The sequence below is a fragment of the Orcinus orca genome, chromosome 9, assembly GCF_937001465.1.
Source record: "Orcinus orca chromosome 9, mOrcOrc1.1, whole genome shotgun sequence".
NCBI classification, from domain to species: Eukaryota; Metazoa; Chordata; class Mammalia; order Artiodactyla; family Delphinidae; genus Orcinus; species Orcinus orca.
Window position 1 is genome coordinate 90,361,819 of NC_064567.1, and position 25,127 is coordinate 90,386,945.

The window sequence follows — 25,127 nt, forward strand, 5'->3', positions numbered from 1 at the left end:
GGGATTGACATACACACACTACTACATATAAAATAGATAACTAATAAGGGCCTACTGTATAGCACAGGGAACATTATTCAACACTCTGTAATGGCCTACATGGGAAAAGAATCTAAAAAGAGAGTGGATACATGTATATGTATAACTGATTCACTTTGCTATACACCTGAAACTAACACAGCATTATAAATCAACTATACTCCAATAAAACTTTTTTAAAAAGATAATCTCAAGGTCCACACTGCGATTCTAATACAAATACATATATTACTATATGTATGTATATATGTAAATATATATACATAGATATTTAATTTTGTTTTGCATATGTTTTAAATATAAAAAAATCAACTATGGGATAAACCATAAAAAAAAAATCCTATAATATGGTGTAACAAGGGGAAATACATTTTCCATGGGCTTCTAAGCTGGGAAAATTTTCTGGTTGAATCGCAATAGCATTTCTCATGTCTTTGTTTTTGCAGGTGGAGTCATGGGTTGTTAAATAACCCTAAATCTCATCTTCAGAGGCCTTGTGCCAAAGAAACCCCTCTTCTTACCATTCGTTGGTTATACAATACATGACGTCTACATACATAATGACAGCACGCACCTAAACCCCGTGCTCAAGGTCTGTATTATTCTTTAATTTTCAAAAGCACATGTCATTTTTCTTTAAAAAGTATGATTTGAAGTTCCTTCTAGAATGACACTTGAAGGTATATGTATATATCCTACATCTGTAAAGAAATACCCCGTTCGTATTTTAAGATAACAGTTTTTTTCCTTCGTAAACCATATTTCCCTGTTTCCTTCTCCCCGTAACTTACTTGGCTGATATTTTAAGGTGTACTCTGTCAAAACGCCATTCGGGTGGCTTGGTGGCTCCCATTCCAAAGTGAGAGAATCTAGCGTTGGATTAACAATCTTCAAAGAGGATGGAGCGCTGGGGACTTCAAATGAGACATACAGTCAACACAAAGGTTTCTGAATGTTTCAAACTGTATTAAAGTGAAATATTTCACCAGGTCCACACAACTCATCAAGATTTTTTTTTTTTGGCTGCACCAGACGGCATGCGGGATATTAGATCCCTGACCCGGGTTCAAACCCGTGCCCCCTGCAGAAGTGTGGAGCCCTAACCACTGGACTGCCAGGGAATTCCCCAAGATTTTTGTCCTTTGTAACTCAGTTTTGTTCCTGATTCAGCTGAAAATACGTTAATAGAAACCTGTTGCGCTTTTCCTCACCATTTCCATTTAGATTCATTAAAACCATCCTCTCCAAATACATAAGGGTTTTGCCTTTATATGGACCCAAACCAACGGTTTTAAAAGAGATGGTACTTGTTTGTTTCATGAATGGGGTCTTAATAAAAGTGAACTAGTGACTGAGTGGAACTATTCTAACCAGACTGTTGAGTAGAAGCAGCTATGTTCTTTCTGGGCTATTAAAGACTGTTTTCTCCAACAAATCAGGTGTCTCCAAACCGTCAGAACACCCTGCCTGCCGGGCTCTGGGCCTGAGCCAGCCCCCGCCCCAAGCGCAGAGGAGCTCTTATCCGGAGAGCTGAGAGACGCCCGGCAGCTCGTAGTGATGGACAACAGCCCAGGTGCTGGCACACCCCTGGCTCTGGGGAAGGAGTGCAGGGTGTCAGGTTGTCCGTGGCAGAGGCTGGCAAATTACCAGCGGAAACATGCCTGGTCTTTTATTCACCTCCTCAGAGCATGATGGATGATGGCAGCCCTCCCTCACGATCGTGACCTTCTCTACCCAACCTACCATGTTCCCTAAACCCTCCTGTCCCTCTAGCCAGAAACCAGGCAGTTGAGCTGAATTTCCCCCTCTGCCTCATTTCCATCATCACCTGGGACACTAAATCCTGCTGCACCCACCCTGCTATGCCACTGCCCCCCTTCAGACCCTCGGTGGCCTTTGCCTAGAACAGTCCTGGCCCATAGTTCTAAGCTTCCGCAAATCACCCCTTTGAGAATCTGATGACAGCCACAAACTCTCCCCAGAAAAATATACGCACCTTGTATATAATATTAGGGGGTTCATGGAGCTCCTTAAACCCATTCACTGACACCTGAAGAGACTACCATCCTCAGGTTAAGAGCTTCTGGCTTGAGGGTTAATATCCACAGCATTTAAGACCACCCATCATTCTGGTCCTCCCTAGCTGACCTTCCTCCCTTTTCTCACCGTTCTCGGCTGCCTGACTTACCGTTCCCTGAAGGAGCCATGCTGTTTCTTACCTTTGTGTCTTTGGACAGACTACTCTTCTCTTGTCTGTTCTTTAATCCCCTGGTTCTCTTTTCTATGGCACCTTCCCCTGAGCCATCTAAAGGGTCAGTGTAGGGTCTCACTAGCGAAAGCCTCTAGTGGAAGGAGCCCTAACCCTCCAAGAAGCAACGAGGCTGAGGACAAGGCATTGTGATGAGATGGGAGGTGGACACAGACGATTCTCAGAGGCTGTTGGGTAGCTGCCAACACCATGAGCCCTTCAACCAGGAGGCAGGACAGGGTTTGTCTGTGACCTGCTTTTAACCACACCTGGGTATATATCCGGAAAAAACAAAAACACTAATTCAAAAAGATACATGCGCCCCAACATTCACAGCAGCATTATTTACAACAGCCCAAGCATGGAAGCAACCTAAGTGTTCATCAATAGATGAATGGATAAAGAAGATGTGGTACGTATCTGCAGTGGAATACTACTCAGTCATAAAAAAGACTGTACACCTGTAACTTACATAATATTGTATAGCAACTATACTTTAATAAAAAAAGAATTGTTCTCTAAAATAAAATTGTAACCAAAATGTTTATTTAAAGAAAAAAGACCAGGGCTTCCCTGGTGGTGCAGTGGTTGAGTCCGCCTGCCAATGCAGGGGACGTGGGTTCGTGCCCCGGTCCAGGAAGATCCCACATGCCGCAAAGCGGCTGGGCCCATGAGCCACGGCCACTGGGCCTGCGCGTCCGGAGCCTGTGCTCTGCAACGGGAGAGGCCACAGCAGTGAGAGGGCTGTGTACCGCAAAAAAAAAAAGACCTAAGCAATCCACAGCAGCTATCTGGATCATTTTCAATACTGGCTTGAGGCAAAATTCAAGATAAGCAAAGGCCATGCTGGTGCCTTTCTTACTACATGGTCCTCTCTCCTCATCCACTAGGCTCCCAGGTGTCCGTGTCCTGACCCCTCCGGCCCCCGCTCCTGCATCAGCTGTGTGTGGTTCTCCCTTCCTCCTCCCCTTGCATGGCCCACACTTGCAATGACGCTTCCATTCTCTTCCCAACACATTCTGCCAACCTTCTAACTCAGTTCCACGCTAGCATGAACTGCAAAGGTGCACTGAGAAAGAAGTAAACTACAACCTAGAGGATTCTCTTCCTTTCTAGATATTTTTCTTAGGTGATCACATCTAGTTCTCATGCTTTCTGGCTAAGGTAACTGAGGTTTAGAGAAATTGTATAACTTGCTTCAGGTCAGAAAGTTAATGACCCAAGTCAGCATCAAATCAGCAAGATTCTACAACCTAAGTGTCCATCAACAGACAAATGGATAAAAAAGCTGTGGTATATATATATATACATATACACACACACACACACACAATGGAATACTACTCAGCCATAAAAAAGAATGGAATTTTGCCATTTGTAGCAACATGGATGGACTTGGAGGGTATTATACTAAGTAAAATAAGCCAGACAGTGAAAGATAAATACTGTATGATAGTGCTTATATGTGGAATCTGAAAAATACAATAAAGTAGTGAATACAACATAAAAGAAGCAGATTCACAAATGCAGAGAATGAACTAGTGGTTACCAGTGGGAGGGACTGGGAGGTACAGACTATTGGAGGTAAGACAGGCGCAAGGGGGAATCGGGAAGATGGCGGAAGAGTAAGACACGGAGATCACTTTTCTCCCCACAGATACACCAGAAATATATCTACACATGGAACAACTCCTACAGAACACCTACTGAATACTGGCAGAAGACCTCAGACCTCCCAAAAGGCAAGAAACTCCCCCACGTACCCGGGTAGAGCAAAAGAAAAAAGAATAAACAGAGACAAAAGGATAGGGACGGGACCTGCACCAGTGGGAAGGAGCCGTGAAGGAGGAAAGGTTTCCACACGGCAGGAAGGCCCTTCGCGGGCGGAGACTGCGGGTGGCGGAATGGGGAAGCTTTGGAGCCACGGAGGAGAGCACAGCAACAGGCGTGCGGAGGGCAAAGCGGAGAGATTCCCGCACAGAGGATCGGTGCCAACCGGCACTCACCAGCCCGAGAGGCTTGTCTGCTCGGGCGGGTGGGGCTGGGAGCTGAGGCTCGGGCTTCGGTCGGAGCGCAGGGAGAGGACTGGGGTTGGCGGCGGGAACACAGCCTGCAGGGGATTAGTGCGCCGCGGCTAGCCGGGAGGGACTGCGGGGAAAAGTCTGGCCCTGCCGAAGAGGCAAAAGACTTTTTCTTCCCTCTTTGTTACCTGGTGCACGAGGAGTGGGGATTAAGAGTGCTGCTTAAAGGAGCTCCAGAGACGGGCGCGAGCCACGGCTAAAAGCCCAGACCCCAGAGACAAGCATAAGACGCTAAGGCTGCTGCTGCCGCCACCAAGAAGCCTGTGTGCGAGCACAGGTCACTATCCACACCTGCCCTCCCAGGAGCCTGTGCAGCCCGCCACTGCCAGGGTCCTGGGATCCAGGGTCAACTCCTCCGGGAGAACGCACGGCGCGCCTCAGGATGGTGCAACGTCACGCTGCCCTCTGCCGCCGCAGCCCCGCCCCACATCCGTCCACCCCCCCCCCCCCGCCCCCCGCCTGAGTGAGCCACAGCCCCCGAATCAGCGGCTCCTTTAACCCCGTCCTGTCTGAGTGAAGAACAGACGCCCTCTGGCGACCTACACGCAGAGGCAGGGCCAAATCCAAAGCTGAACCCTGGGAGCTGTGAGAACAAAGAAGAGAAATGGAAATCTCTCCCAGCAGCCTCAGAAGCAGGGGATTAAATCTCCACAATCAACTTGATGTACCCTGTAACTGTGGAATACATGAATAGACAACGAATCATCCCAAATTGAGGAGGTGGACTTTGAGAGCAAGATTTATTATTTTTTCCCCTTTTCCTCTTTTTGTGTGTATGTGTATGCTTCTTTGTGAGATTCTGTCTGTATAGCTTTGCTTTCACCATTTGTCCTAGGGTTCTATCCGTCCGTTTTTTTCCTTAAAAAATGTTTTTTCTTAATAATAATAATTATTATTATTATTTTTTGCGGTACGCGGGCTTCTCACTGTTGTGGTTTGTCCCGTTGCGGAGCACAGGCTTCGGACACGCAGGCTCAGCAGCCATGGCTCATGGGCCCAGCCGCTCCGCGGCATGTAGGATCTTCCCAGACCGGGGCGCGAACCCATGTCCCCTGCATCGGCAGGCGGACTCTCAACCACTGCGCCACCAGGGAAGCCCTATTTTTTATTTTAATAACTTTATTTTATTTTATCTTACTTTATTTTATCCTCTTTCTTTCTTTTCTTTCTTTCTTCCTTCCTTCCCTCCTTCCTTCCTTCCTCCCTCTCTCTCTCTCTCTCTCTCTCTCTCCCTCTTTCTTTCTTTCTACTTTTTCTCCCTTTTATTCTGAGCCGTGTGGATGAAAGGCTCTTGGTGCTGCAGCCAGGAGTCAGTGCTGTGCCTCTGAGGTGGGAGAGCCAACTTCAGGACACTGGTCCACAAGAGACCTCCCAGCTCCACATAATATCAAATGGCAAAAATCTCCCAGAGATCTCCATCTCAACAGCAGCACCCAGCTTCACTCAATGACCAGCAGGCTACAGTGCTGGACACCCTATGCCAAACAACTAGCAAGACAGGAACACAACCCCACCCATTAGCAGAGAGGCTGCCTAAAATCATAAGTCCACAGACACCCCAAAACACACCACCAGACGTGGACCTGCCCACCAGAAAGACAAGATCCAGCCTCATCCACCAGAACACAGGCACTAGTCCCCTCCACCAGGAAGCCTACACAACCCATTGAACCAACTTTAGCCACTGGGGACAGACACCAAAAACAACGGGAACTATGAACCTGCAGCCTGCAAAAAGGAGACCCCAAACACAGTAAGATAAGCAAAATGAGAAGACAGAGAAACACACAGCAGATGAAGGAGCAAGGTAAAAACCCACCAGACCTAACAAATGAAGAGGAAATAGGCAGTCTACCTGAAAAAGAATTCAGAATAATGATAGTAAAGATGATCCAAAATCTTGGAAATAGAATAGAGAAAATGCAAGAAACATTTAACAAGGACCTAGAAGAACTAAAGATGAAACAAGCAACGATGAACAACACAATAAATGAAATTAAAAATACTCTAGATGGGATCAATAGCAGAATAACTGAGGCAGAAGAACAGATAAGTGACCTGGAAGATAAAATAGTGGAAATAACTACTGTAGAGCAGAATAAAGAAAAAGGAATGAAAAGAACTGAGGACAGTCTCAGAGACCCCTGGGACAACATTAAACGCACCAACATTCGAATTAGAGGGGTTCCAGAAGAAGAAGAGAAAAAGAAAGGGACTGAGAAAATATTTGAAGAGACTATAGTTGAAACCTTCCCTAATATGGGAAAGGAAATAGTCATTCAAGTCTAGGAAGCGCAGAGAGTCCCATACAGGATAAATCCAAGGAGAAACACGCCAAGACACATATTAATCAAACTGTCAAAAATTAAATACAAAGAAAACATATTAAAAGCAGCAAGGGAAAAACAACAAATAACACACAAGGGAATCCCCATAAGGTTAACAGCTGATCTTTCAGCAGAAACTCTGCAAGCCAGAAGGGACTGGCAGGACATATTTAAAGTGATGAAGGAGAAAAACCTACAACCAAGATTACTCTACCCAGCAAGGATCTCATTCAGATTTGATGGAGAAATTAAAACCTTTACAGACAAGCAAAAGCTGAGAGAGTTCAGCACCACCAAACCAGCTTTACAACAAATGCTAAATGACCTTCTCTAGGCAAGAAACACAAGAGAAGGAAAAGACCTACAATAACAAACCCAAAACAATTAAGAAAATGGGAATAGGAACATACATATCAATAATTACCTTAAATGTAAATGGATTAAATGCTCCCACCAAAAGACAGAGACTGGTTGAATGGATACAAAAACAAGACCCGTCTATATGCTGCCTACAAGAGACCCACTTCAGACCTAGGGACACATACAGACTGAAAGTGAGGGGATGGAAAAAGATATTCCATGCAAATGGAAACCAAAAGAAAGCTGGAGTAGCAATTCTCATATCAGACAAAATAGACTTTAAAATAAAGACTATTACAGGAGACAAAGAAGGACACTACATAATGATCAAGGGATCGATCCAAGAAGATATAACAATTGTAAATATTTATGCACCCAACATAGGAGCACTTCAATACATAAGGCAAATACTAACAGCCATAAAAGGGGAAATCGACAGTAACACATTCATAGTAGGGGACTTTAACACCCCACTTTCACCAATGGACAGATCAGCCAAAATGAAAATAAAGAAGGAAACACAAGCTTTAAATGATACATTAAACAAGATGGACTTAATTGATATTTATAAGACATTCCATCCAAAAACAACAGAATATACATTTTTCTCAGGTGCTCATGGAACATTCTCCAGGAGAGATCATATCTTGGGTCACAAATCAAGCCTTGGTAAATTTAAGAAAACTGAAATTGTATCAAGTATCTTTTCTGACCACAGCACTATGAGACTAGATATCAATTACAGTAAAAGATCTGTAAAAAATACAAACACATGGAGGCTAAACAATACACTACTTAATAACCAAGAGATCACTGAAGAAATCAAAGAGGAAATCAAAAAATACCTAGAAACAAATTACAATGGAGACATGATGACCCGAAACCTATGGGATGCAGCAAAAGCGGTTCTAGGAGGGAAGTTTATTGCAGTACAATCTTACCTTATGAAACAGGAAACATCTCGAATAAACAACCTAACCTTGCACCGAAAGCAATTAGAGAACGAAGAACAGAAAAAAACCCAAAGTTAGCAGAAGGAAAGAAATCATAAAGATCAGATCAGAAATAAATGAAAAAGGAATGAAATGATAGCAAAGATAAATAAAACTAAAAGCTGGTTCTTTGAGAAGATAAACAAAATTGATAAAGCATTAGCCAGACTCATCAAGAAAAAAAGGGAGAAGACTCAAATCAATAGAACTAGAAATGAAAAAGGAGAAGTAACAACTGACACTGCAGAAATACAAAAGATCATGAGAGATTACTACAAGCAACTCTATGCCAAAAAAATGGACAACCTGGAAGAAATGGACATATTCTTAGAAAAGCACAACCTGTCAAGACTGAATCAGGAAGAAATAGAAAATATGAACAGACCAATCACAGGAACTGAAATTGAAACTGTGATTAAAAATCTTCCAACAGACAAAAGCCCGGGACCAGATGGCTTCACAGGCGAATTCTATCAAACATTTAGAGAACAGCTAACTTCTATCCTTCTCAAACTCCTCCAAAATATAGCAGAGGGAGGAACACTCCCAAACTCATTCTACGAGGCCACCATCACCCTGATACCAAAACCAGACAAAGATGTCACAAAGAAAGAAAACTACAGGCCAATATCACTGATGAACATAGATGCAAAAATCCTCAACAAAATACTAGCAAACAGAATCCAACAGCACATTAAAAGGATCATACACCATGATCATGGGGTTTATTCCAGGAATGCAAGGATTGTTCAATATATGCAAATCAATCAATGTGATACACCATATTAACAAATTGAAGGAGAAAAACCATATGATCATCTCAATAGATGCAGAGAAAGCTTTTGACAAAATTCAACACCCATTTATGATAAAAACCCTGTAGAAAGTAGGCATAGAGGGAACTTTCCTCAACATAATAAAGGCCATATATGACAAACCCACAGCCAACATCATCCTCAATGGTGAAAAACTGAAAGCATTTCCACTAAGATCAGGAAAAAGACAAGGTTGCCCACTCTCACCACTCTTATTCAACATAGTTTTGGAAGTTTTAGCCACAGCAATCAGAGAAGAAAAGGAAATAAAAGGAATCCAAATCGGAAAAGAAGTAAAGCTGTCACTGTTTGCAGATGACATGATACTATACATAGAGAATCCTAAAGATGCTACCAGAAAACTAGTAGAGCTAATCAATGAATTTGGTAAAGTAGCAGGATACAAAATTAATGCACAGAAATCTCTGGCATTCCCATACACTAATGATGAAAAATCTGAAAGTGAAATCAGGAAAACACTCCCATTTACCATTGCAACAAAAAGAATAAAATATCTAGGAATAAACCTACCTAAGGAGACAAAAGACCTGTATGCAGAAAATTATAAGACACTGATGAAAGAAATTAAAGATGATACAAATAGATGGAGAGATATACCATGTTCTTGGATTGGAAGAATCAACATTGTGAAAATGACTCTACTACCCAAAGCAATCTACAGATTCAATGCAATCCCTATCAAACTACCAATGGCGTTTTTCACAGAACTAGAACAAAAAATTTCACAAGTTGTATGGAAACACAAAAGACCCTGAATAGCCAAAGCAATCTTGAGAACAAAAAACGGAGCTGGAGGAATCAGGCTCCCTGACTTCAGACTAGACTACAAAGCTACAGTAATCAAGACAGTATGGTACTGGCACAAAAACAGAAAGATAGATCAATGGAACAGGATAGAAAGTCCAGAGATAAACCCACACACATATGGTCACCTTATCTTTGATAAAGGAGGCAGGAATGTAGAGTGGAGAAAGGACAGCCTCTTCAATAAGTGGTGCTGGGAAAACTGGACACATGTAAAAGTATGAAATTAGATCATTCCCTAACACCATTCACAAAAATAAACTCAAAATGGATTAAAGACCTAAATGTAAGGTCAGAAATTATCAAACTCTTAGAGGAAAACATAGGCAGAACACTCTATGACATAAATCACAGCAAGATCCTTTTTGACCCACCTCCCAGAGAAATGGAAATAAAAACAAAAATAAACAAATGGGACCTAATGAAACTAGAGGGGTGGGATAGGGAGGGCGGGAGAGAGGGAAATGCCAAGAGGGAAGAGATATGGGAACATATGCATATGTATAACTGATTCACTTTGTTATAAAGCAGAAACTGGCACACCATTGTAAAGTAATTATACTCCAATAAAGATGTAAAAAAAAGAAAAAGACAGGCTCAAGGATGTATTTTACTACATGGGGAATATAACCAATATTTTGTAATAACTGGAAATGGAAAGTAACATTTAAAAATTGTATAAAAATAGGGAATTCCCTGGTGGTCCAATGGTTAGGACTTGGTGTTTTCACTGTCAGGGCCCAGGTTCAATCCCTGGTCGGGGAACTAAGATTCTGCAAGCCATGCAGCTCAGCCAAAAAAAAAAGTTGTATAAAAATTTTAAAAAATTAAAAAAAAATTAGCAAGGTTTTTGACCGTGTGATTAACTGTGGAGAAAAATTTTAAGTGAAGTGAAAGGGGGTTTTAGGGAATCCTCTGAAGCCTTCCCCACACCCTCAGGCCCCAGATGAGCTGACACTCTGTCAGCTCTGTGTGTGCTGTGTTCATCTGTGGGAAAATCACATTTGGCTTCCAGAATATACTTTCTTTGGGGGCCCATCGGTCATGCAAAGTCTCTCAGGATGCACCACACGCTCCTAGGATCTCAGTGACACGCCCACCCTACCTCCTTCCGGGGTATTGAAGACCCTGTCGGGGCTGGCTGGGCCCTCCCCTTTCCCATTGACCACGCGGACATTCAGTGTGTAGTGGCTAAAGGGCTCCAGCCCAGGCAACATGCCATGAGTCTTGCTGCCCTGGAAAGTGAGGATCTTTTTCTCAATATGGCGTCTGTTTCTGGTTGATGAACTCTGTGCCTTCCAGTAGTAAATCTGAAACAGCAAGAGTAAAAGTCAGGGATGGACAACGGAGCCAACAGAATCCTCATGCTCACAAAATTAAAGTTTTATTATTATTTTTTTCCCCAGAAGTTTCCCTTGGTACACTTTAGACTAGTGGAACAACTGACAGATATCAATTCTGAGGCAAGTGAGTAGAAGGCATAGGTAATGAGGGAAATTAAGAAATTGTGATGAAGCACGGTTATGCTATGTTGTTGGAGAAGTCTAAGTGAAATAAACCAAAGAAGTGAAACAGCATGAGACCCATACAGAAGGATTTAAGCGTCCTTTACTTGTGTAAAATATTCTAATGGTAAAAATTACTGCCCAATATTTATGTACTTTTCCAGAGTTAATACAACTTCATGTACAATATATCATTTAGTTTAATACTAAAAACCACAGTGAAGCTTTTATTATTACTATTCCTACAGTACAGAAGCACCCCTGGGCTATCAAGAGGTAAGAAGACCCTCCACTTCAAGTCTAGGGCTTTCTCACTATGCCAAACTGCATCACTTAATTAAAAATACTTATTTTTTGGTATGAAATTGGAGACACAGATTTTGAAGAGATAAAGTGTTGATTAACTTCGGATAGAAATCCAGAACTATTGTTTACTAAGTCCTCTTAAAGTCATCTTAGGAGTTTAAAGGCACCTTCAAGAGAAATCAACATAAATACGGAATCTGGCAGTCTTGGAGGAAGAAAAACCAAAAACCCAAAGTTGAACATGATGCAGTGCAAAATCCGACCTCTAGAGGTCAGGGTTTGACCAATCAAAGCCTTGACTGCCTTGGTAGGTGTGAAAGTTCTTCGACCACCTCTCAATCAAAACTATGAATCGGTCTTTCTGTGCTTCCCAAGAACACAGATAACTGATGTTTATAAGAATGACTGAGTTGGAACTCTATGATCTTGAACTATAAACTATTTAAAACAAAAGTCTACATTGTTTTCTGGATAGTTTTGTTTGTTCAACACATAGTTTTGTTCGTTTAAAACCACAGTCAGTGTGGTTTTAAAGCTAGGTGCATTTCATTACATCCTAGTTTTTTGAACATTAGTTTCCCCCATTTCGTGCATGCGGTAACTGTTGAGTTGGCAGAATGCAGACTATCTGTGGGAAAAATGGAGAAAGAATTTTTTTCTCCCTTTGCGTGCAGTGAGATTTCGATCCAGCTCTAGCGGGGATGCTTCAGAGGTAGGCTTCCTGAGGCAGTACACCTGACGAACGAACTCTCAAGGCCTCCTCCGGCCAAGCAAAGGGCGTCTGGCATTGGCCGACGGACTGTTTCTGAGAAAAGAACACGAAAGGTCTCTTTCACTTGCCCGATAGCCCTGCAGGTGTCCTCGGATACTTTTCAGAGGTACTGGGTCCCAGTGCACCTCGGCTAAGGTGCTGTTTACCACGTTTACGTGCACATTCCCGGGAGCCACCATTGGGACTAGGGAAAGATGAGAAAGGGGGGTAGAAGTATCAATGTCATTTTGAATTTCATGCAAAAACTGTCACCATCTCCTAATTTTGGCTTGAAACATGCCCCAGCCTGATTCTATGTATTATCAAGGATGGAGAATAGATGGATTTTTTTTTTTTTGAGCACTGTTCATTTGACTTTGTGAGAACAACATATCTTTTTAAAAAGTAATAACTTTTAACATGCTGAACCTATTTTCTATGTAGCAGGCTGTTTAGATGCAGAAATGTTGAGCGAAATCATGGCTGCCTCCCATCCTCCCTCCCAATCTCAGCACCTCTGGACATGGCCTTGACTTGCACTTTGGTAAGTCTGTTTTGCTGGGGAAAAATAGACATGAAGTAGCATCAGGCACTTACGGTCTTCTCCAGAATGTCCCAGGACCACAGCTGGCTCTGGAGCAAAGCCCGCGTCGTTCAGGGCCTGAACTTTGATCAGGTATGGGACAAAGGTCGGGGTGCCCGAGACAATGTATTTGGATACATCTGCCACAACCATAGACGTCCATTCATCATCACCATCCTTCTGGCGCCAGCTAACTTTGTACTGAAGGCCTGGCCCATTAGATTCGAAACCATTCAAGGGCTACAAGAAAAGCCAGACCATCAGAGCTTATAAAACAGATCGGCAGTGCCATCTCTTACTGGAACGGCAAATTCAATTCCCAGACTTAAGACGGTGAGCACTGCGCCACCAAAGTACAAGCTATGAACAATTTTCTCCAGGGACCTTTTGTCCGTTTTTTTCACCTGTGATGAGATCCACAGCTTGTTTGGGATCAACATTTCAAAGGTGGTTAATCTCTATCTTGAAGTAGTAAAAACCACCTAGGCCTCTCAGATTCTGGCTCCACAGTCACGGGTAGGTGACATAAAACTTTCCAGGTATATAGTTTCCTTTATGTGCTCCTGGTTGTGTGACAGCACCTCACTGTCTATTTTACTTGGAGACTGAAATTGTGAACTACTTCTTTCTTTAAAAAAAAATAAAGAGATTGGCTTGTCATTCTATCCTGTTTCTACACGCATGTACGTATCTAAGTATATACAAACATGTATGTATCTAAGTATGGATGTATGGATCTATCTAAAATAAGTTTTAAAATCACACAAGTAAATATATATTCATTTTCCAAGTCCAGAAAATAGAGACAGGCCAAAAAGAAAAAAGTAGAAGAAGTTGACTACTGGTACCTGTCTTCTAGATGGTTCTCTACGATGGTGACAACACAAGCTAGAATTTATTGAGCGCATTCTATGTGATAGGCACCGTTCTAAGTGCATTATAAGTGCATTAACTCCTTTAATCTTATGAGGTTGGTTCACTGTTATTCCCATCACACAGATACACAGTAGAGATGGTAAAGAAATGCCTTAAAGTCACACAGTTACTAAGTGGCAAAGCTGGGATTTGTACCGTTCATTTTGGCTCCAAGGATCAAGCTTTTACCTACTACACGATTAATAAATATATGATATATGTATATATTCCAAAAAATGTGTGAAAGGGGATTTTAATACAGGTATTATTTAAAAACAACTTTTCTTTCCACTCTAAAATATAGTTGAATATTTCAGACATAGCTCACCTTCCACGTAATCACCAAATTATCCGGCTCTGATCCCAGCCCTTCCACAGCCGTGGGATTTTTATCTGGTTCTAGAAGTTAAACAGCCACATACTCGTAAACTTTGGTCTCTTGCAAACAGTGGAAAACCCTTCTATTTTATTTCATATCACAGAAGTCGTGCTTTACCTGCAGCTTTAGTCAAATACTGCTCAGATGCCTCGCTGGGCAAGCTCCTTCCCAGGCTGTTTACTGCCATCACTCGGAAGGAATAGTTGACATAGGGCGACAACTTCAGCTGGGCTGTGGTCTGAGCTCCAGGGACTTCAGTTTGGTGATGCCACAGCCCCGGCTCATGCATTGCATCTTCATATTCAATGATGAATTCTGGCCACAGCACACACACACAACAAATCCAAGACATGAATTCAGTCACCCAATGGTAGGTTGCGAGGATAACGAACAGGACAATCTTAACAAGAGCAGCTGAACATGAATTATCTCACTTTCAAGAAAAATTCACTAGAATATTTTGATTTCAGAAGCCTAGTGTCCTCAACACTTAAGCAAATCCAATAAGAGTATGCTTTCTCTAGCATGCTGAGTTTAGCTCCTTAAAATTGTTTAGAAGTGGCCCACATATTCCTAGGAAAGTTTAAACATACGAAAAGATGATTGATTTTTTCATAACAGGACATGTTACGTGAAATACAGAGAGATACCTTCTCCCACCAAAAAGACTGGCAAAATCAAATGTTTAACACACTTTGCGAACTATGACAAAGGGAAACAATCATTCTCATACTTTGTGGGAAGTGTAAATTGGTACAACTTCTATAGAGGACAATTTAGAACATCTAACAATATTTAGATATTTAGATAACTCAGAGACCCTTTGACTCAGAAATTGTGCTTCCAGCAATTTATTTTGAATAAATGTGCTCATGAATATGTTCGAAGGCACATGAAAAAGAATCCACATGGCAGCATTGTTTGCAACTGAAACAACCTAATTGCAAACAATTGTTCATCAATAGGACACTGATGAACCTAAATGTTCATCAATAGGACACTGATTAAATAAATTATGATGCATCCACACAATGGAATATTCTGCAGCTGTAAAAAATGAATAGGGCTGCTCTGCATGTACTGAAACAGAATGATTTCTAAAATATATTGTTAAGTGAAACCAAGTAGGGTTTAGAACATAATCCAGTGTGTGCTGGATACTACAGTTGTATAAAAATAAAAAGATTTACTATAACATACACACATACACATACGCTTGAAAGTACATGTGTTACCTCTTGGAGAATACACACTGTAACACTGGTGTCACCAGAGGAATTGAGAATCAGGGGTGGGAGGAAGACTTACTTTCCAGTGCATACCTACCCTCTTGTCTCTCTTAAAATTTTGTGGTATGTACATGTTTTACCCTTGTAAAAAATAAGTATTTATTTGAAACGATGTATGCACCCCAATGTTCATTGCAGCACTATGTACAATAAGCCAAGATATGGAAGCAACCTAAATGTCCATCGACAGATGAATGGATAAAGAAGATGTTGCACATACATACAATGGAATGTTACTCAGCCATAAAAAGAATGAAATAATGCCACCTGCAGCAACATGGATGGACTAGAGATGATCATATTAAGTGAATTAAGCCAGGCAGAGAAAGACAAATATCATACGATATTGCATATATGTGGAATCTAAAAGAAAATGATACAAATGAACTTATATACAAAACAGAAATAGAGGGCTTCCCTGGTGGCGCAGTGGTTGAGAGTCCACCTGCCGATGCAGGGGACACGGGTTCGTGCCCCGGTGCTGCGGAGTGGCTAGGCCCGTGAGCCATGGCCGCTGAGCCTGCGCGTCCGGAGCCTGTGCTCCGCAATGGGAGAGGCCACAACAGTGAGAGGCCCGTGTACCACAAAAAAAGCAAAACAAACAACAAAAAAAAACAAAACACCAAAATAGACACACAGACATAGAAAACAAACTTGCGGTTACCAGAGGGGAAAGGTAGGGGGAGGGATAAATGAGGAGCTTGGGATTAACATATACACACTACTGTATATAAAAGAGATAACCAACAAGGACCTACTGTATAGCAGAGGGAACTATGCTCAATATTTTGTAATAACCTAAAAAGAAGAAGAATGTCAAAAAAATATATGTATAACTGAATCACTTTGCTGTAAACCTGAAACTAATACAACATTGTAAATCAACTATACTTCAATAAAAAAAAAGAAATGCAAAAAATAGGTATTTAGATATTCATTAATTGCCTACTACATGCCATGTACCATGATATGAATTAAAGGCACAAAGATGAACTAGAAATATGTGTTGCAATGCTCGGAAGCTCAGCACTCAGAGTTCTCCTTCTAATCTATGTTAATTTGCTGGTGATCTCCAGTTTCATAAACTGATGACCTTCACATTTATATCTTCAGCCCCTATCTCTCCCCAGAACTGCAGACTTGGATACTTAATTGCCTACTCAAGAATTCCACTTGTTTGTCTAGTACAGCATCTCAAATTGGATGTGACCAAGACTCATTTTGCTCTTTACCCCAACTGGTAGTGACAACTCAGGTCAAAACCTTGAAGTCCTTCTTGGCTTTCTCCTTCTCTTACTCTCAATAGACCTGTTGGCTGTACCTTTAAAATATATTCAAAATCTCAGCTTACCATTTCTCAGCTCCTCCATCCCTATAAGCCTATTCCAGGTCACCAAGATCTCTTGTGAGAATTATTGCATAACCTCCTAGCTCACAAGTTCCCAAACTTTCTTAGTTCATGGTGTGCTTAGTGTCTCAGTAATTTTTTTCATGGCTCCCTTAGGTCAAAAGAAATACCTAACATCTCTGTGTATTAAGGAGTTAGGTCTATATAATCTAATAAGTGTTTATGTCTTAAAATCTACTGGGCACCGCATAACTTGTCCAACCCTGTAAACAGATTTGACACCACCTTCCTCATTTCCTGTTTCACACTTATTTTCACATGGTACTTGCTTTTTATCACCACAAAGGCTTTGCGGAGATATGACACTGTCACAGTGTGATGTAGCACTATCAATACTGAAACTGTGAACTGCCTCCAGCTAGTATTTCATGGGGTGTCTGAGAGATGTCACTGTGTTTTTTAAAAACCAAAATTTTGGGGCTTCCCTGGTGGCTCAGCGGTTAAGAATCCACCTGCCAATGCAGGGGACACGGGTTCGAGCCCTGGGCCAGGAAGATCCCACATGCCGTGGAGCAACTAAGCCCGTGTGCCACAACTACTGAGCCTGCGCTCTAGAGCCCATGAGCCACAACTACTGAGCCCATGTTCCACAACTACTGAAGCCTGCATGCCTAGAGCCCGTGCTCCGTAACAAGAGAAGCCACCGCAATGAGAAGCCTGCGCACCACAAGGAAGAGTAGCCCCTGCTCACCACAACAAGAGAAAGCCTGTGCGCAGCAACGAAGACCCAACTCAGCCAAAAAATAAAATTAAATTAAAAAAATAAAACCCAAAATTTAAAAATCAAAAACTTAATATCTGGAGGCACCTCTGAGGTTTGCTGACGTTCTGCATGGTATTTCAACGCATGGTTTGAGAACTGTAGTTCTGCCGGGTCTCCCCACTCTCCCTCTTGTTCCTCTCTAGACCATTTTCAATAGAATAGCCAGTGTGATCCATTCCTCTACTTCAGGGGTCCCCAACCCCTGGGCTGTGGACCGATACTGGTCCATGGCTTGTTAGGCGGGCAAGTGAAGCTTCATCTGCCGCTCCCCATTGCTTGCATTACCGCCTGAACCATGGCTCACATTACCGCCTGAACCATCCCCCCTCTCCCCCTCCGTGGAAAAACACTTCCACGAAGCTAGTCCCTGGTGCCAAAAAGACTGGGGACCACTGCTCTACTTAAATCCCTCCAATTCCTTCCCAACCCCTACAAGGGCCTACAAGGCCCTGCACAGTGCACATCCCACTCCACCCACCAACTCTTTGCCTCTTTGACCTTCTCTCCTACTTCACTTCTTCTTGTTTCACTCCAGCCAGCCACAGTGGCTTCCGAGAGACATGCTCCTGTCTCAGGGGCTTTGCTGTTTTTCTTGCTCTCCCTGGAAAGGTCTTCCTTCAGTTAACTGCATAGTGCGTTCACTACCTCTCTCCTCATGTCTTTATTGACATACTCAAATGTTACCTTCTTTTTAAAAATTTATTATTTTTTTAACTGGAGTATAGTTGATTCACAGTATTGTGTTAGTTTCAGGCGTATAGCAAAGTGATTTGGTTATACATAAATAAATGTATATAACTATATTCTTTTTCCCCATTCTTTTCCTTTATAGTTTATTACAATATATTGAATATAGCTTCCTGTGCTATACAGTAAATCCTTGTTTGGTAGTACACATCTGTTAATCCCAAATTCCTAATTTATTCCTCCTCCCCTTCCCCTGTGGTAACCATAAGTTTGTTTTCTATGTCTATGAGTCTAGTTTTATTTTATAAATTAGTTCATTTGCACTATTTATTAGATTCCACATATAAGGGATATCATATAATATTTGTCTTTCTCCATCTTACTTCACTTAGTACGATACTTTCTAGGTCCATCCATGTTGCTGCAAATGGCATGATTTCATTCTTTTTTATGGCTGAGTAGTATTCCACTGTATATATGTACCACATCTTCTTTATCCATTCATGTGTTGATGGACACTTAGGTTGCGCCTGTGTCTCGGCTATTGTAAACAGTGCCACTGTGAACTTCGGGATGCATGTATCTTTTTGAATTACAGCTTTCATTTTTCCTGGATATATGCCCAGGGGTGGGATTGCTGGATCATCTGGTAACTCTATTTTCAGTTTTTTAAGGAATCTCCATACTGTTTTGCATACGAATGTTACCTGCTTAAGGTAGCCTTTCCTGACCACCCTGTTTGTAATTATACCCCTGACCCTCATATTCTTTACTCTCCTTCTCCTGCTTTGTTCTTTGCATGGCCTAAACATGGACACACACATAACCATGTGAATAGACATATGTGTGTTTGATTCCTCTTGGAAGCAGATGCAGAGATAGAACTAAATGTGTAGGAGATTTATTTGGGAAAGAGTCCATGGAAGATAAAAGAGAGAGAAAGCAGGAGACGGCAGGGAAGATCTTCAGACCGTAATGCAGGTCTGACGTCTGAGAAAGGAGAGGGGAAGGAGGTGTGTGTGGAAAAAGCCTCAGATTCCAATACAGATAGATTCAGCCAGGTCAGCAAGGAGCCCCAGAGTGGAGTTCTGCAGGAGGCATGGCTGAATCTAGGACCCTCGCTGTGCTCAGTCCCTGGACTAGCTCAGGAAGAGAGGGGCCTCATGGGAATGCTGCAGCTGATCCCTAGGGAGGGGGCAGCAGATGGAGCCTGTTGTTGACATTCCTTGTAGTGGGTTCTCTCTTAAAAGGAGATCTGAGTAGTGTGTGTGTGTGTGTGTGTGCGTGTGTGTGTGTGTGTATACACACACACACACACACACATATATACATATATATAATGACATTATACACAATAACGTAACATGTATTAATTTTATCTTATTTGTGTCCTCAATTAAAATATAAACTTCATATGGGCAGAGATTTTTGACTGTTTTGTTTTAGAAGAATGCCTGGTACATAATAGGTACTCAATAAATGTCTGTTGAATGAATGAACGAACAAAAGAGTAGAAATGCCTTGAAATCTAATGGTATCATTTTAACATGGGTAAAAATTAGAGTCTCCAAGCATCCTCACCAGCTAAATCTGGCTAATGTACTGAATGAACTGGAAGATTCAGCATGAATGAATACATGTTCTGATCAAGGACCAAAAACTCCACTGAGAAAGGAACACCACCAAAGAACACAAGATAGAGAGGACGCTTTTGTTTACTTTCATTGGATCTAGTCTGCTTTACCAGCAGGTGCAACAAATCAATACGCACATCACTTCAGCAGTATCTTAGGTCATCACTGGAAAGGAATTTAGTCTTCCTGCAGTATACACCTGAAGGTAGTAATATATTACAGACTTGTGTCTACTCTCTTAAGTACCTTTTTGGTTTTAAAACTTATAAGCTTATCTATAGTCTAATTTTACTAAGCTCTTCCAGTACCTTTATAGCATGGCCCCTCACCTGATTTTATTCTCTAAGCTGATGTCATCAAGGTGAGGAGGTGACACTGGTGACTGTGCCACTTTGTAGCCAGGGCTAATGGGAAGAAAGAGACCTGATGTCTACCCCCAGTTCTGTTAACAACTGTGGCTTTGAAAAGTCACTTTACTCACCAAGTCTCCATTTCCTAATAGCTAGACTGGTCCTTCTATTGTTTTCTCCTATATTAATGGGCAAAATGAATAACCTGCAATACATCGTCCTACTGTGGTAGAAATTGAAAGTGATTCTTATGGATCTTAAACACAAAATGATAGTGTACTTGCTTAATTAACACCTTCAGCAACTAATTAGTGTCCCAAACCAGAAGTCGTAACCAGGAATAACTCCAGCGCTGAATAACAGAACATAAATAACTGTTTTGATTCTATTAGCAAAGAAGAAGAGAATGCCAGCAAATATCTTGTGCAAGGAATTTCAATTACATGGGATACAGTGCTTTGAAAATAATCATTAAGTTTATCAGTGAAAAAGCAAATGACACCACATACTTGAAATAGGGCTATTGTTGTCATCGCCTGGGGTCCATGACAGCTGAACACTCCTGTCTAGTTGATCCGTCAATTCTAAGTCAAAGGGAGGATTTGGGACATCTGTAGACCAAACACACACATCATAGTTAACCGCCCGACCTTAGGAGGTTCTCCTTTACTCATGATACTATTCTTGGAGGGGACATTTAAAGACACAGCACACGTAATGGCCAGTGAGCATGCAACTGAAAGGAAATGAAAACAGCTGAGGCTGCTGGGAACACACACGCACACCCAAGAGAACCCCTCAATGAGCTCTGCTTGTTTCTCTTTGAAATGAAACTAAATCCCTTGTCACCAAAGCCAGGGGAGGACATGTATGGTTCTCCAGCACTCTCAGTGCGTGTCTTCTCATAAACATAGAGGAGCACAAACAGGAAAAATAATACGGAAGCTGAATTTCTAATAAATGGGAAACAGAGAATGGGAAATGCTGAAAAACAAATACAGGCAGATGTACATACTATTAAAAGAAGATGCAAGTGTTCTTTCTGAAACATGCTGAATTACAGATTTGGGGGCACCTGAAGAATATTTGTATTTTTAAGGGAATTCTAAAATTGATGCCATGCAGGTAGCCCTCGGCATGCAACCTTATGTGGATGTTCAGTATAAGTCAGTCAGGCATACGGGGAGGTGTGTTTAGTCTCAGAGGACACCAGGGTGCAGATGCTTGTTGGGACGAAGGTGTCTGAGGAGCATGTCTGCCTCTTCTAATGGTGCTTCTGAGATCTAGAGAGTTAAAGTTCCCCCTGGGTCTTTTCCTGACCTTGCTCTTGGCAGTAACTCTGGTTCTTGGGGGAACCAGAGGCCATAGAAAAATATAAGCACTTCTTTCCTACCAGTAAAGAAGCAGTAAATGTCTACAAAGGACAGGTCTTCTACAGCATAATCCATAATACTATGTAACATCCAGCTGAGTTTTCACCACAAAATTAATTTTTGTATTTATATGTTGAATAAACATGAGGGTTCTTTAATTAAAAAGATTTCGGGAAAAAAATTGATTTAACTTCCCGACTCAGAAAAATCATGCTACGTGAAAGTGTCCTCCTTTTCGTCTTTCTTTAGTGATTTATCTTCTGTGAACACAGTGAGTTGGTGGTTTTCTTTGATAGAAAGGTCAAATGTTGTATTAAGCATCCATTGTTTTCCTATGTAAATTTCTTGAAAATGGAATCCCCAAACAACATTTAGTTTTCCAGAACAATTTTTTTTTTTTTTTGCGGTACGCGGGCCTCTCACTGTTGTGGCCTCTCCCGTTGCGGAGCACAGGGTCCGGACGCGCAGGCTCAGCGGCCATGGCTCACGGGCCCAGCCACTCTGCGGCATGTGGGATCTTCCCGGACCGGGGCAGGAACCCGCGTCCCCTGCATCGGCAGGCGGACTCTCAACCACTGCTCCACCAGGGAAGCTCCACAACAACTTTTAATCGATTGAAATGAAAACCTAAGTTGTGGAATGATATTTGAAATTGCTTTTTCAGTCTGTAAAATATGGACGATAGCTTTTGAAAAAGCACTATGCTACTTTACAAGGAAATGCTGTCAAAGAGGGACTTTCAGCGAATGAAATGACTTTGCAATAACACATGAAATACTTGGAAGCGAGTGGCAATATATTCAGTGAAAAGTTCCCGAATTATAATGAAGAGATGATTTATAGCAGTAAATGGACAACACGGCAGAACACCTGACAGAGCCCTTTTCCTTAAAGAAACACAATGACATGATAGAGAAAAGAAAGTAACGGACTTCTTCTGTACGTGTGAAATTGTTTGAAAGAAAACAGAGAAAAGGACTCATATTAGTTTACCGTAAATGGGAGCTGGAGTTGGAGTGGGAGCTAGAAAGGACAGTAATATAAAGGAGTTTAATCAAAATTAGTAGTGGACAGATATAATATAGCACAAGAAGACAAAGACTGAGCATGATTAAGATTATAAAACTGAGCCTTATGCTTAGCTGTGAGACACAGCATCGATAAACATGCAGTAACAACATAGGGGGAAAACCCCTTCGACTTTAAATAAAGGTAGATCATTTCCCCCCAGTTTTCTCATAAAAATATCACTAATGTGCTTAACCACCGGTTTATTGCAGTGTTGCTACAGAGTACATTTATACTGAAATTACTGCCTCAAAGGCATCTTTCAAAGAAGAAAGATGTGCGTATTTAACTCACCTATAAAATGCTAAAACTGTAACAAGCAAACAGTTACCACTGACAATTTTTCCTTTCAACCTAAAACAGGGCAGCCAGTTGTGCTGTATGTGTTCTAGCTCTTACCGACAACGCGGAGCACAGCACTGGCCGAAACGTTGTCCAGAGTTGTGTTGGCCACACATGTGTAGGTCCCACCATCATCATCATTGACATCAGCGACCACCAAATGGTCCTTGTCAACAGTGAACCTGTAATTATCACATGCTCAAAGCGGCTGGAATGACGGTTTTACTGGCATGAAAGCAACTGTGAACTTGGTAAAAGGGAAAGATGATAAAGATTTGCAGCACATTAGAGCTAAAATCCTATACGATACATGCCACTTTGATAATGAGTAAAGTTGGCAAACATTTTGAATGAGGGAGAAGCTTGGGTTAGAAATGATGTCACGTCATTTAGTCTGATGGCTTTCAACCACGCCTCTGGAGTTATAGGAGCTTCCTTAAGAGCAGAGGCATCTAGAGCTGAGCTGGGGGCAGCTCCAGTTACCCTGAACAGAGGGCTTTCCTAGGCTTCTGCTGCTACCACTCATCTGGCTCAATTTCTAACAAAGTGTGTATTTTAAAATAATTTGATATTAATTATTGTTTTATTTTAATTGAACTATAGTTGATTTACAATGTTTCAGGTATACAGCAAAGTGATTCAGTTTATATATATATATATATATATATATATATATATAAAAAATACTCTTTTTCAGATTCTTTTCCATTATAGGTTATTACTGGCTATTGAATATAGTTCCCTGTGCTATACAGTAGGCCCCTGTTGTTTATTTCATATACAGTAGTGTGTATCGTTAATCCCAAATTCCCACATAGTTCTTTTAAGGGCCATTTACAAGCAACAGGGCACCATTTGGGCACAGTTGAAAGAAGCCACAGAAACCAGCAGACAACACTCCTTCCCGTCGGGGTGATGCCTGTGCCCCTCTGCATCAGCTAAAATTCTCGTCTTTGACTCTGTGTACTTTGTCAAATCGAGAGTCTCACCTGGAAAATGCGCATGACCTTTCTTTCATACCAAGCTAAAGGAATGCAATGTGCTCAGGCTCTTTCAAATTCTTTACCTGCTTTTTTTTCTTCTCCTTCTACTCGCTTTAGGTAAAATGAAAACTCCCCATCCAAATAAAAACTAGTGTCCTGTAAAATACTGACGAAGATTCAGGCTCACTCTGATGATTAAAGAGATCGTATTTCTGCTTATTTGTAAAATGGGAACGAAAACATCTGTTGAGAGTGCACCGTACAAGTTAGAAAACAATGGATGTTGTTCAAGACCTGAAAGGTTTTTCACATCCTAAATTACGCAGGAGACCAACACAAAGACAGACAAACACTGTCAGGGTCTTATTTCTATAACTTGATACCTTTTTAGGTCCAAATATTCTATAGCACGAAGAGAAAACGTATATCTCCTTTGGAGAGAGAGCAGACTTCAGAAACTTTAAAAACATAATCATCAAGTTACTGTACAATAAACCTTTCGTTCAAGAGCAGCTTAAAGAGAGAAGGAAGAGAAAGGAAAGAAATTGTCTTCAAATACCTTCCGTCACTGGGCAGCTCCCTGTGGTCCTTTAGCCACATGACGGTGGGGATTAAAGTGTGATCGTGCTTCACTATGCATTCAAAGGACACCGTGCTCCCTCTTTGCACAACTGCATATTCAGGCTGTTTAATGATCCTCGTTGGATCTGAAATGGAAAGTTACCGTTATCCATTGCCAAAGCTGGAGAATTTAACAGAATCAAGACATAGAGAACAGACTTGTGGTTGCCAAGGGGGAAGGAGGGTGGGGGAGGGAAGGATTGGGAGTTTGGGGTTATCAGATGCAAACTGTTACATATAGAATGGATAAACAACAAGGTCCTACTGCACAGAACAGGGAACTATACTCTATAACCTGTGATAAACCATAATGGAAAAGAATATGAAAAAGAATGCATATATGTATAACTGAGTCACTTTGCTGTACAGCAGAAATTAACACAACAATGTAAATCAACTATACTTCAATAAAGTAAATTTTTTTTTAAAAAAAGCTGGAGAATTTGCTCAAAGTCTCATAATACTGAAAAAATGTTTGTCACA

General features: G+C 41.5%; 1 protein-coding gene across 21 annotated transcripts in view; it reads right to left on the bottom strand.

The window, feature by feature from the left end:
• NRCAM (neuronal cell adhesion molecule) overlaps positions 1–25,127 on the bottom strand; it is a 495,304-nt gene that overhangs the window by 204,390 nt on the left and 265,787 nt on the right. For 14 of the 21 annotated variants that reach the window (XR_007479278.1, XM_033438745.2, XM_033438700.2 and 11 more), the window contains 10 exons: positions 24,583–24,730; positions 23,098–23,222; positions 22,624–22,653; positions 20,767–20,868; positions 14,244–14,441; positions 14,076–14,146; positions 12,847–13,072; positions 12,339–12,454; positions 10,793–10,997; positions 831–953 (listed from right to left, as the gene is read on the bottom strand). Coding sequence is in view for 20 of the 21 variants with exons in the window: in XM_033438745.2 (XP_033294636.1) it covers positions 831–953; positions 10,793–10,997; positions 12,339–12,454; positions 12,847–13,072; positions 14,076–14,146; positions 14,244–14,441; positions 20,767–20,868; positions 22,624–22,653; positions 23,098–23,222; positions 24,583–24,730 (1,344 nt within the window). In the remaining variant the exon portion in view is untranslated. The remainder of the gene's footprint in view (positions 1–830; positions 954–10,792; positions 10,998–12,338; positions 12,455–12,846; positions 13,073–14,075; positions 14,147–14,243; positions 14,442–20,766; positions 20,869–22,623; positions 22,654–23,097; positions 23,223–24,582; positions 24,731–25,127) is intronic. The other 7 variants (XM_033438788.2, XM_004263345.4, XM_012534781.3 and 4 more) reach the window with 1 other exon arrangement.